At 34.4% G+C, this 13616-nt stretch overlaps 1 protein-coding gene across 11 annotated transcripts in view; it reads right to left on the minus strand.

The window, feature by feature from the left end:
* RBM26 (RNA binding motif protein 26) overlaps nucleotides 1-13616 on the minus strand; it is an 84733-nt gene that overhangs the window by 40207 nt on the left and 30910 nt on the right. For 7 of the 11 annotated variants that reach the window (XM_079903120.1, XM_079903129.1, XM_079903128.1 and 4 more), the window contains exons 4-12: nucleotides 13003-13091; nucleotides 12118-12335; nucleotides 9982-10242; nucleotides 9045-9284; nucleotides 8461-8631; nucleotides 7957-8112; nucleotides 4102-4213; nucleotides 2891-3050; nucleotides 250-414 (exon numbers count right to left, since the gene is read on the minus strand). In XM_079903120.1, coding sequence (XP_079759246.1) covers nucleotides 250-414; nucleotides 2891-3050; nucleotides 4102-4213; nucleotides 7957-8112; nucleotides 8461-8631; nucleotides 9045-9284; nucleotides 9982-10242; nucleotides 12118-12335; nucleotides 13003-13091 — 1572 coding nt within the window. The remainder of the gene's footprint in view (nucleotides 1-249; nucleotides 415-2890; nucleotides 3051-4101; nucleotides 4214-7956; nucleotides 8113-8460; nucleotides 8632-9044; nucleotides 9285-9981; nucleotides 10243-12117; nucleotides 12336-13002; nucleotides 13092-13616) is intronic. The other 4 variants (XM_079903127.1, XM_079903121.1, XM_079903126.1 and 1 more) reach the window with 3 other exon arrangements.

Here is a 13616-nt window from a genome sequence, read left to right on the forward strand (position 1 = left end):
CCGCCTGCCGATGCAGGGGACACGGGTTCATGCCCCGGTCCGGGAGGATCCCACATGCCGCAGAGCGGCTGGGCCCGTGAGACATGGCCGCTGAGCCTGCGCGTCTGGAGCCTGTGCTCCGCAGCGGGAGAGGCCACAACAGTGAGAGGCCTGCGTACCGCAAAAAAACAAAAACAAAAAACAAAAAAAAACACTGTGCCAAGAGCATTCCAAGAAAAGCATTTAATTTCACACAAATTTCTCTCTTACTTTTGGAGAAGTAGTTTGTAACTGCTGGGTGCTTCCTTCTCTGTGCCAATAAACCTTAATAAAGCGATTATTTAGCACTGCTTCTGTACTTGATATTGCTTTCTTTGCTTCTTCATATGTTGCAAATTGGATAAGGGCACCTTCAGGATCACCATTATAGGCAACCTAAAATTTAAAATATTAAGCACAGTGAATTTGTGAATGAATCTATTGCTTTATACAGTAAAATTCCCCAAGAAATGAAATATTGGTCCTCCAAGTAAGAGTCTACCTTTACACTTCCTTATATCTAGATTATTACCGTAGCCTACTTTCACTCCAGAAGAAATGGTAACTGAGGACCGTTCAGAGTGGAATCAGAACCTCCTCTATATAACACTTAGTAGAGAATGCTCACTGCACAAATGTTAAATACAAGCATTAGAATGTTTCACTTTTTACCCCCAATATTAAGGCTATGAGAAATAATCCTTATGTCACTGAGTGACATGACTTAGATCCCCAGAGTCAGAAAAAGTCAGTAAACTACTTTGAAAGGAGTGATCTCTAATTGAAAATCACAGAAAAATCCATCTGTAAAATTTTCCAAATTGGTAACCCTCACAAAAATATTTCCAAGAGCGTAAGAAAATTTAAGGTGGGCAGGGGGAGTAAGATCTACAAAACAATAGCAACAATCACATTTTACACATAAGGAAACTAAGATTCAAAGAGTGCGTGATTCTGTAGATCCATACAATGAGTAAGTAGTAGATCCAGGGCTTTTTAGTGTTCAATTTCCTGTTCTTTCAATAATACCAGTACTTTCCGAAGTATGTTATATAAACTACTGGTGATGCAAAGCAATACAAAATAAGGATTAAGCACACAGACCCTGAATCAAGTAACCTCGCTCCAGATAACAATACCCACTCAGTAGTTGTTAAGAATTAAATAGTAATTCATGTAAAACAGAGGGGGGGGCAGTTATATTAGGATAAAGCTGAAGGGTTTTTTTAAACTAACTTTCAAATATATGTATTTTATAAATAATAATGCAGGTAGTATACAGATACAGCAGTAGGACCTGTACAGAGATAAGATACCAATCTCACCAGTAACTGAGGAAATACAAGTTGAAACAATGGTGAGATACCATGTTTTAACCCTCAGCTTTAAACTTCTTTAAATTTAATATTACTAATGTAGTTAACTGTGTAAGGAAAAGAACTTTTTAAAGTCTAGATCTAAACGTGCTAGATAAATCGAATTGCCATAAAAAGATATTTAGAGATATTCAAGATGCAGTAAATAACTACAGGGTAATATGTATACTAGAGACCCACATACTTTTAAATATGTACATATTTTTAAGTTTGCATACTGATTTATAGGTAGATACATACTCACAGAAATACAAAACAAAAAATCCAAAATAACACATGGTAAATTGTTACCAATAAAGTAATAATATTATGGGTATATATGAGAAGAAGAATGGAAGAGACAGAGAGCTGAACACATTTTCTTTAAATTCTATGTAAATCTCTACTGCCCCACCCTTTTTTGTTGAACTTTCTTTTCATTTTAGGGATTGACTGACTGACTGATTTGGCTGCGTTGGGTTTTCGTTGCTGCCTGAGGGCTTTCTCTAGCTGCGGCGAGCGAGGGCTACTTTTCGTTGCAGTGCGCAGGCTTCTCATTGCGGTGGTTTCTCTTGTTGCGGAGCACGTGCTCTAGGCACGTGGGCTCAGTAGTTGTGGCTCGTGGGCTCTAGAGCGCAGGCTCAGTAGTTGTGGCACACGGGCTTAGTTGCTCCGCGGCATGTGGGATCTTCCTGGACCAGGGATCAAACCCGTGTCCTATGCATTGGCAGGTGGATTCTTAACCACTGCACCACCAGAGAAGTCCCTCATCTATTACTTTTATAATATTATTTTTTAAATGGAAAGAAAACAAATTTTTCCAAATATCAACTTAAGCTGTACTCTCTAACATTTATTCTTATCCAATTATGGGAAATAATTTAGTTCAAAAGAATGCTGCACAAACTGGAGAAGAAGCCCAACATTATTTGAACTTTCAACATATTACATAATGTAAACTCAATACTAAATAACCTCACAAGTAACATATAGCTAAGCCAAGGTCTAATTTTAAGGGAAATCAAATACAAATTACACTGATATTTATCTTAAAAGATGTTCAAAAGTGGAAGAGTAAAAAGTAAATGTTTAAACTGATTATGGATTACCTGGTATCTGGGCCCCCAAAGTATCTATTAAATGTGTCCCACCATAGCGGCAGCAAAAATAAATCTGACTGAAGCATTCTGCTAATGTGAAACTAAGGAAATGAAAACTACTTTAAGATTAGATTTTACCACTGTGGTTATTTAACTTTGCTGTAATTTTATGATAATCTCTATTAGGTAAAAAGTGTATAATAAGATCAATCAAGTCTCCTGCCTTTTGAAAGTAAATAGTTATTCAAAATCACATTTTCCTAAAATAAAAAGTTTCACTTCATATCCAATTTTCTAAACTTAGAATATTACCAAAGTTTCCATAATATTTTCTTATAAAACTATTTTTCTTACTATATTAAGATTCCCTCTCTAGATAATTAAGCAGAGACAACAGAATCACTTCAAAGCTCTTACCTGTAAGTTAACCAAGGTTCCAAATCGACTAAAATGCTCATTAAGTTTGCTGATATTATTTAATTCTGGAGGAACTTTTCTAAGTTCAAGTTTGGTATTTTCATTTCCAAACTGAACCTTTTTCTGGAAGCCTGGGCTGTTTGTTCTATTAAAATTTGGCCTGTAACAAAAATCAAGTTAATTAATACATTCATTTATAAATCCTGATCCCTATCAAGTACAAAGGAATAAAGTTTTGCAACTTAAGTTCAATTTTTTTTTCAAAATTGAAATTGCTAGTTGATAAAGGGAATTTTTTTTTCCCTCAAAAAATGAAGTTTCCAAATGAGTAGTGTTCATTATCTTTCATGGAAGCCAAATGAGAAGGTTTCTTCCTCATCATTTGTTCCTTTTCACTTCTATTCCACTCCTACTTAAAATTCTTAGCAGAAAAGTTCTTAGCACCCTCTTTCAGTCAATTTGCCTATATAACCTTTGCCATTTCTGCAAAGGCTAACTTATTGAGATATTTCCTACTTCAAAACATTGATTAAAAGCAAGAAATGACTGTCTCGACCTCCTTCCAATTAAAAAAAAAAGTCAGAATTGTAGACCATACGTTTGACACTTGAAGAAAGGGGGTCAAAACTGTGGCCCAGGGAGGTTACATTGCTTGCCCTAAATCACAGAATTAAAGGCAGAAACAGAACTAGAAATTATCCATTATTAAACATATGTTAAAGCTCTAAAAGTGTGATCCCAGTCTTTCCTCAAACATGCAAATGAATCATCAAACACACAGCCTCCCCTACCCCCACAAAGGCTGCTTTCTAACTCCTAACAGGAACTGCCCACATGTAAAGTCTCCTCTCATACCTAACCCTTCCTTCCTTCCCTAAGAGTAGGCTCATGACTATCCTTTAAACAGCTAGTATTCAACAACATTGCTAAATTAAGGGGTGGGTTGTTGTTGTTTTTGTGAAGGTAGGGGGAGGTACAAATAGGAAAAATAATGTGCTCAACCACCACACCATTTCTATAAGAAAGTACCTTCCAAGTACCAGACTACTAACTTACATATTTTTAGAAAACAAATACTATACACTTTAGTTGGGGACTGCCTACAGAATAAATTTTATTTTGAAAGAGACCACTATACTGTCACAATAATACTGCAACGATCCTAAAGATCACTGCATAATAAAATTCCTCAATTTCCCCTGCCAGCTTACTTATCAAACCAAGTCTTCTTTGTAGGAACTCCAGGCTCCCCAGAACCAATGGTTCTTTTCCTTGACTCTGAATCCACTACTATCCTCATACTGCTTTTATTAGGAGGCTTTTCTGTTTGAAACAAAAGAAAAGAAAGCATAGATTAATATTTTCTGTTAATCGTAGCCACCTCCTTAAATCTGCATTAAAAACAAAGTTCTGGATTTTTGTCCAAATATACATTTTAGAAGAAATAGAAATATAAGTACATCTAAATACAGTCATCTAAGGGATTTTAACTTATTTTGAATTCCTTTCACGCTTAACTGAACAATAATCAGTAATTCTCATATGTCAAATTAATAATAAATAAATCATCTTGGGGCTGAGTTTATAGTTTTGAAATTAAATGCACAATCTACAAGATTTAAAATTTAACACTAGTCTAGTAATCCTAAGACTCAATAACTTGGAGTTGTGACTGAAATGAGTTGCTTATTTAAACATCAGCATATTAACAAAATAAAATCATGTTAAATTAAAAAAGGTAAATATTCAACATTGAAATGCAGTGCAAAAGAGCTGTAAATATGTGCTACTTTCAACATTTTACATACACTTAGATGGAGTTTGACAAACACAAAACTACATTTAACCTGTTATTCCCAAATGACGCCAAAGCTTAAAACATGCTAACATTAGTCCACACGGAAAAAATATATTTTAAAACTCCTTTCTTAAAAGATGGATAAATTGGTTATATAACTCCTATTCTGAGTATTTCTAAACATATAACTAACCAAAAGAACTTAGGATCTGTTTCAGCACAATCTCTCTTATGGCTACCACTATAGTCTCCATGCAGGAGATCCTCCTACCAAATCTGTTCTTCCTCTCAATGAATGATATTATCATCTGCCCAATTATCCAAAACAGAAACCTGGTGTCTTTCATTTCACCTTCTCCATTACCCCCATTCTAAGTCCCCAAATTCAATAAATTAAAGGTGTTGTCAACTCTTTCCACTAAACTTAAATCTCTTACTTCCCACTGTTACTACCCTAGTCTAGCTACTTATCATCTCTTTTCTAGAATTTTTCAAACGCCTTTAATTGGCCTCCTACCTCCCCGTTCCCATATCCCTTACTCCCTCTGTTCCTAATCAAAAAGATCTTCCAGTTTCACAAAAGTAGCACAGGATATATGTGCTTTATTGACCCCCTTTTTCCGGCTAACTCTGACTTATCCCACATCTCTACAGCAGATCAGGTGGAAACATCCAGTATCTGGCATTGCTGGCATTCACAGTGCAAGTTGTAGTTTCTTTGCCGAGTGGTATCTTCACAGGACCAGTTCTGCAACAGAATTTCTGGCCTATTCCTGCCTCCCAAACATGTTCACTAGCCCTTTTAAAGAGTCTTTGAGCTATCCAATATCCTTTTGTACTTTAATATATTCTTTATCTGAAGGTTCACCAAGAAAGGCAGTGATGTGTTTGCTCCAACTCATCTGTATTCTCTCACTCATATTCTCTTTCACTGTTATTTATTTAAAAGGAGTGCTAAACACACAGAAGCAAGTTCCTCTTGATATACAATTAGTAAATGTGTCTATTAGTTTTATTTACTGTGTTTTCCCCTGATATCTTTTTAATAAATTGTTTTTCTGCTTAACGTTTTCAGCACTGGTTTTGTTGATGGCAAATGAAAAACCACTTAGCCCTTCTTCCTACCTATCTATATCCAGTCAAGGGAGTGTCTATCAAGTTCTCCACTGCCTTAGAAATCTAGAAAGTACAATTATCACTTTTTTGATTCCAAGGCATCAAAAGGCCTAAAGTTTTTTCATTTGTTTAATAACAATAATTTCCTATAAAGTTGAAAGTATGAAGCATAAAAATATAGTTATCACATAATAGTCTGTGACAAATGTAAATGAGGCCATCTATAGGCTATTAGAAATGTATAATAATTATATAATGAACAATATTATAAACTTTTAATTATGTATATGTCCCAATCCAGGCCAGTAAATTTCAAACCAAATGGGCAATAGATGAGAACATTTTGAGGGGAGGAGGACTGAAAAAAGATAAGGCAACCAGAAGTATAGGTAATCCTCAATTTAAATGGTTTGCTAAATCAGTTGTCTGGTACATAAAAACAATGTTATTAATGGAAAATATATTCCTAAACCAGCTTACAGAAATAGTACATGATGTACCTAAAGAAATTTAAAAAGTAATAAAATAATCATTATGTATAATGATTCTATAAGAAAAGGCATTCAAATTTCTAAGTAGGCATACCAGACATTTATATCTCAATAGAGCCATTTCCTATAACTTGTAACTACATGCATGTGGAGCTGAAATTACCACAATTCCAACTTCTATATGGTAAGATTTATGTGCAAGGGGTTTGATCCTTCTGTCTTCTCTCAATCACCAGCAAAAAACTGTCCTAGATTTGGGATGGATCTAATAAATGTTGATCTATAGTGGCATACATTTATGCCACTCCAAAGCAGCAAGGTAAGAATGAGATGATTTGATGGTTCCAGCAAGAGCAAGGAATACTGGTATAATGAAAAGAAAATGAGTGCTAAGTAGTGACCCAAAGAAGGAAGGGTTTTTCTCTGAACTAGTCAGGTAGGAGACACTCAAGGGATGAGTAAATACCATGAACAGCCATAATCTTAAGTGGCTACTTTTCAATTACAAACAATCTTATTTCCCTTACATAAAAATTGTTAAGAAACCTTTTTTCTATTGCTGTTATTAATGAAAGTCATTAGAATGCCTCAAAGAGACTTTAAAAGGTGTGGGGGGAAAGGGACATCCACATGAAATGTTGTCCTGTGATCTCACAGGATAGAAATTAAAATGTTCCTCAGTCCTCCACCACAGAAAGTTCTCTGAACACTCAAAGTAGATGCTCAGAATCTGACAGTTTCTAATGAACAAACAAAAAAAGTGCAAAGTGTAAGTAAACACAAGTTTACTAAACCACATTAGGTACAGACTGTTACTTATTTAAACAAGTTGGACTTTTATTCACAACTGACAATGCATGACTTTTTTTTTTTTTTTACTAGAAATAAAAGATGGCAAGGAAAGATTGGAAAGAAAATGGGATTTAAAAGTTAGTTGAAGTAGTTAGGAAAAAAGATATATTTTTATTGGCCTGTATAATATTTTCTATAATGTCTGACAACATTGCTCCATCTTTCAAATTAATGTGAACTCTCCCTCCTCTGAACCTTTGTATCAGTTTGCACCTCTGTATAGCACTTTTCCTGCCCTGGCTTGTGGACCAGTCTAAATTCTATATTCTTCTCCCATTTAGAAATTATACCAAAAAGTCTGTCTCCTCTAAGAAAATTTTAAAAGCTAACAAGTCACTTTCTAAAATATAATTCTTTTTGCTTAAAGTATTATAAGCAAACCAGTATCAAATTCTAACATGTCAAAAGCAAACAAAAATAAAATATGTATCAAGCATTAAATTTGTACAGCTAATTTCATGATCTAAACTACAAAAGAATTTATCTTTAGGAATTAAAGCATTATTCTTAAAGAGTTTAAATGAACCAATTAAGACTGCAAATGATAGCATATACCCCCAAAAAGCTAGAAAATAAGGACTTTGGGGAAATTCCTTTCCCCTTGGATGGCAGAATAAAATGTCACCAACACCATAAATAGGGTACCACACATTACCTTCTCTCTCATGTGAGACCAAAGGATCCAAGGAACAAACATAAGCATCATCCCTTACTCAACTCCAATAAACACAGGACCGACTGTTCTTTTCAAATGCTTTGCCACTCTTGATATTATGAAAATGATAAGAAGAAAAGATTCATCATAGTACCTCTGGGTGGCAAATCCATATCCCCTGATGTTAGTCCTATCAAGTTAGGCCTTTGTGCATGCACTCTGTGTCGATACATTGGTCTGGAAGTGTTTGTTATGCTTGGGGCTTCAGGATTGTAGCCATCTGTGTCATATGTATCTGGTAATACAAAAACTGCAATTAAAAAACAATTATAAAACTCCTCTTGGTAATTTTTTTATACTGATAATAGAAAAAGTCAACTACGTAACATATTACTAATTCATAACTAACATGCATATGTATTTTTAAAAATAGTCTTATAAAAATTAAATGTTATTAAAAACTTAGTTTTTTAAAAAGTGTAACTGAGAACTTATATTTAATGTGCATTCACCATGTCTACATTTTATTCCATATAATTTTAGTAAGAAAAACAGACTTGATAGAGCAATTCACTCTCTAGACATTTTTAAATTCCTCACCTAAAACTCTTCTCTAAACTATACTACATTATTAATACAGAGAGGGCCAAAACCGCACCTGCAGTAAAAAGAGAGGGTGGAGCAGGAGGAGGCTGGTGATGGATGCCAGTTGTTACCACAGTAGGAACAGAGCTGGTCGCAGAGTTTGGGGGAGCATCCATGCCAGATGGTTGCAAAGGAGGAAGTGGAGGTGGTGGTCCTGTCAAAACCAAAGAATAAGAAATATCATCTGAAAGCAAACAAATAAAATAAGTTATTGTATATCCAAACGTGATATTCTCCTTTAGCAAATTATAATATCTACAAACACCAAGTTCTTACAACTATATGAGTTTTTCAGGGTAAAATATTCATTTAATGTATTCCAAAACAGGTTTGTCTTAAGCTATAAAGGACTACAGATAGCTGGGATTCATCAGTAACATGCATAATTCAGGGCCACCCTAAACCACAGTAAACCATAGGTTTGGCACAGCATGAAAAATGAGTATATTCCAGATGGGAGCATCTTACTCTTAGTTCCTAACAGGCATCTATAGGATTACTTTAGATACTTTTAACAAAATCAAGCATCAAACTATCAACTTTTATAAAAGACTATGAATGGATAGATAATAAGCATAGGCAAACATATTTACTTACCTGTGACAGGTGGTAGACTGGGTGGTAATGGGCCTGGCGGTGGCACTGGGGGTCTCAGATTCACAGGTGGGGGTGTAAGAATTGGTGGTGGTGGAGGGAGTCCAGGAGGAGGTGGTCCTTCAACAACAGGAGGCTGTGCTGGGAAAGGCAGCATACCAGGAAGATTGACATCTTCTACAACTACCGGGTCACTTCCATGATCAAAAGGGCACATGTCTCCTCTCATACAGAAACCCTTTTCTGTGAGGAAGAACAATTAGAAAGAAATATGAAAACCGCTGGACATATACATTTTCTCTAAGTTAAAAAAAGTGGAGATATTTAAAAATAGGAATATTTTTAATACTGGGCAAATATAAGTAACCATATCACAAGAGCTACCTACTCATTTCCAGTAATATAAAATATATATTAAGTGAAAATATAGCTAACATACCCACTAAAAAATATTACCAAATTAAAATGAGTATACCCAGCTAGCAACATGATACAGCTTTAATACAGTTTACAAAACTTTTACAGTAAAATCTTAAAGAGTCTTCAATTCATTTATAAAATGCTTATATAGGTGATATTCACATTTCTAGGTTTTACTAACATTCTAATAACCACTGATTTCTAAAGAAGTAAGTTTTGTCAAGAATGTTTCAGTAGCCAACTCCCTGGTAGGTTACTCAGTAGATATTACTCTTGTTTGGCAAATTCCAAAAATATGTTAAGACTTGGTGCAAATAAACACTATTTAAATTAATATTCAATAGTCAGTGGTGACTAATGAAGACTTCAGTAATATACTGAGGAATTCATGAAGTGCTTAAAACTAATTTCCCACTATTTCCAATAGGTTAAGTCTTTGAGCGTGTATAACTTAAATTTACAGAAGTTACTCAGCTGGAAATATTAATTCGATACCTCATGAAATAGTTGACAGGCTTACCATCATAGTCTCTACACCGTTTCTTTGGCATTGGTGGTCTTACATACGAGTTATGGTCCACTTGGTCTTCATGAAATTCAGACCAACTTTCGGTAGTATTATTACCATGATGAGTAGGAGCAATTACTGTAATAGTGCTGCTCAAAGTAGGTACAGGGTAGTGGCCAGATGAAATATTAGGTACCGAAGAGACTGGAGTATAATTGTTTTCTAATGCATCTGCTCTATCCAGGTCATATTTAGGTTTTACCAGATCCCTTTCTGCAATAAAATATAAATGACTTATAAAACTACACTCTATTAAACAAAAAAACAAAAAACACACATGTCCCCAAGCTAAGAAATAGATACTAGGTTCGCCAAAAGGTTCGTTTGGGTTTTTCCATAAGACGTTATGGAAAAACCCAAATGAACTTTTTGGCCAACCCAATATTTTTGCTAAACATAGAGAAAAAGTTCAAATTTTACACAATCCTCCTTTTAAAAACTATTCAATGTATATACAATGTTCCAAGATAAGCAATTTCTTTTCAATATGACCTAAACTAAAAAACCACACATAAACTTGTTGTACCTAATGAGATTTTTCTTTGAGCTTTACTTAGCAGAGAATTTTTAAATTTTCTTCATTGCAATCTTAGTATGCATAACTTTAGCCAACAAAACAAAATATACAAGTATGGTTATTTTTTCTGTGGTGAATATTTAGTTGTCATCCATTCAAAGGTCCTAGCATGGCTTTATACACTGAACACTATTTGTTGAAGATGAGAATGGATGTGTAAAGAGGAAGAAAAAGGAGTACATAATAAACACAAAGAAATTAACTGGGCCAAGAAAAGAAAATTTACCAAGGAAAGAGAAAAGACATTAAGGAGATCAGTTAAGTGAAGCAATGTGCAGAAAGGCCTAATACACCTAGATCACGGGGCGGGGAAAAACTCTAAGAGTAACAGAGAAATACAGGGCTTATACAAAAGCCATAAATATTATTTCCTAAAGACTAAAAGTAACTATACAATAAAGGTCGCAAGGGTAGTAAAAATCTAAGTTGAGTAAAGGTGTTTTACTCTTAAGGTGTTTAGTTGTTCTACTGCCTGCAATATATCCCTTTCAATAATACACATTGAAAGAAAAATATGCATGTTGGAAATGAGACACTCCTGTAAACTCACACATCTGAAATGAAAATTTTTAACTGTTTTCATAGTTTTGAGGTCTGATATATGATAAACTGAACATACTTAAAATGTACAATTTAATGAATTTTGATCGATGTATACACCTGTGAAACCAAACATCACAATCAAAATAAGGTATATACTGTACATACTCATCACCCCCCAAAAGTATCCTTGTTCCCTTTTATGATCCATCTCTCCTTTACTTTATCCCAGGCAACCACTGAGTTGTTTTCTGTCATCATAGATTAGTCTGCATTTTCTAAAATTCTATGTCTGTCTGTCTGTCTGTCTGTCTGTCTGTCTGTCTCTCTCTCTCTCTCTCTCTCTCTCACACACACACACTTTTTTGTGTGGCTTCTTTCAATCAGCATAATTATTTTGAGATTCATGCATTTTCCTGCATGTATCAATAGTTCTTTCCTTTTTATCCATTCTATGGATATACCATAATTTGTTCATCTATTCACCTGTTGATGGACGTTTGGATTGTTTCTAGCTTTTGGCTATAACAAATGAAGCTGCCATGACCATCTGTGTATGTCTTTGTGTGGAAATACACTTTCATTTCTTTTAAGTAAACACCTAGGAGTGGAATGACTGACTGGATCATTTGGTAGGTACAGGCTTAACATTTTTAAGATACTGTTCAAGTGTTTTCCAAAGAGTTCCAGCTTATCTCCATCCTCACCAACACTGGGTAAAGCAAGTCTTTTTAATTTCAATCATTCTGATGGGTGTACAGTGGTAATTCATTGTAGCTTTAATTTGTATAAAATAAAAATTTTTTAAGAAATTTTTAAAAAGTATTCACTTGGACCCACAAAATACATCAAAATAGAAAAAAATAAAGATAACACTGACAAAATTAAAACAATTTTTAAAACCCTCAAACACAGAATTTTTTTCACAATGAAAGTGCCAACCAAAATACACATATATGTGGATTATTTACCCCTGCTTCGGGTCCTGCTTCTGCTTCTAGTCCTGCTTCTATCTCTATCCCTGTCACGAAGCCTCTCTTTACTCCAACTTCGACTCCGACTCCTGCTGTAACTGCGACTTCGCCCTCGTCTTCTATTGTACCGGTCTCTGTATGAATCTCTTCGAGGAGGGTTTCGATCATAATCTCTTTTGCGAGAACGATCATCTTTTTTCCTCTCATCACGACTTCTAAAGAAATATATGATCACTTTTATGAAAATATTTAAGTGGATACAGGAAAAACTCTAATTAAATGCAAAAGTTCTATTTTATTCTTGTACCATGATTCTTTATCCCATCATCAGAATACAAACATAGGAAACTCAAAAAACTGAAAACCTGAACATGACCTGCTAAAGTACTCTAAAACCTCTAAGGAAAAAAAGAACTCTTTTGAAGTCTTCATTTTATACACAAATGCATCTATACATTAAGGGATCTGTACATATGTCCTGTAGTATATATTGTCTTGTACACAGTCTCATACTTATAGGTATATATTACATGCACTGCACTCTAAATGCTTTTGAAGCCTTAATGGGAAAAATAATGTATTTACTCTAAAGGGAAACTTTGGGCAAAAAAGGTCTCACATTAAGACTTCACTGGAATTTGCAGTTAGGAATAAAAATAATAACAATAACCAACATATGCCAAGCACTGTTCTAAATCTCACTTCCAGGACCAACAAATCACACCTAGATATTCTTGGTAGAAAAGGAGTGAGTTATCACTTTCCTAGACCAATAAAAGAGTAGATATTACTTACCCCTATGTAAAAGAAAATCAAGTCTAAATATTCATATAAAATAAAAGTAATGTCTAAACATTGAACATGGTTCAAAGAATCAATCACCTATTTTCTCTGTATCGGGAGCTTGACTGAGGAGGACTGTGATTTAGCCTTCTAGAAAACTTCTTCTCTCGCTCTTCCTCTTTTGTGATCTGATACACAAAGAAAAATGTGTGCAAATTTAACAACAGTTATTCCTTGCCATGTTACTGTTTCAATGACTTAACTGATATTAAAATATGAGCAATAGAGTCTTCTTGTGAAAGCATTAAACAAAATAAATTTGTCTTCTAAGTACAATCATTTAATTTAACAATAAAAGACAGGCTTGCTGAAAGTTAAAGTGAATGGTAAAGAAATTCATAAATGTTTATCATAGATAACAGTAGCAAGAAAAACATTTTAAGCAAGTGTCCTCATTTTACACATCATTAATGGAAAGCCAATTTTATTCCTTCTTTCAAAAGTCCATTCAAGTTTTGGTTTCATGGATTTGATCTGGCACCAAACACATTAGGGACTAAAGGAGAATGCATTAGAACTAACCAAGTCATAGAAAAAGAAAACATTTGAGAAAAAAATACCTGTGAAAATAAACAAGTGAAAACAGTTCTCTAGTTTCTCACAGCAGTATGACAGCTATACATTCCTCTTTCCTACAATTCATATTATATAAT

Source organism: Stenella coeruleoalba (genome assembly GCF_951394435.1).
Source record: "Stenella coeruleoalba genome assembly, chromosome: 18".
In the NCBI taxonomy this organism is placed as follows: Eukaryota; Metazoa; Chordata; class Mammalia; order Artiodactyla; family Delphinidae; genus Stenella; species Stenella coeruleoalba.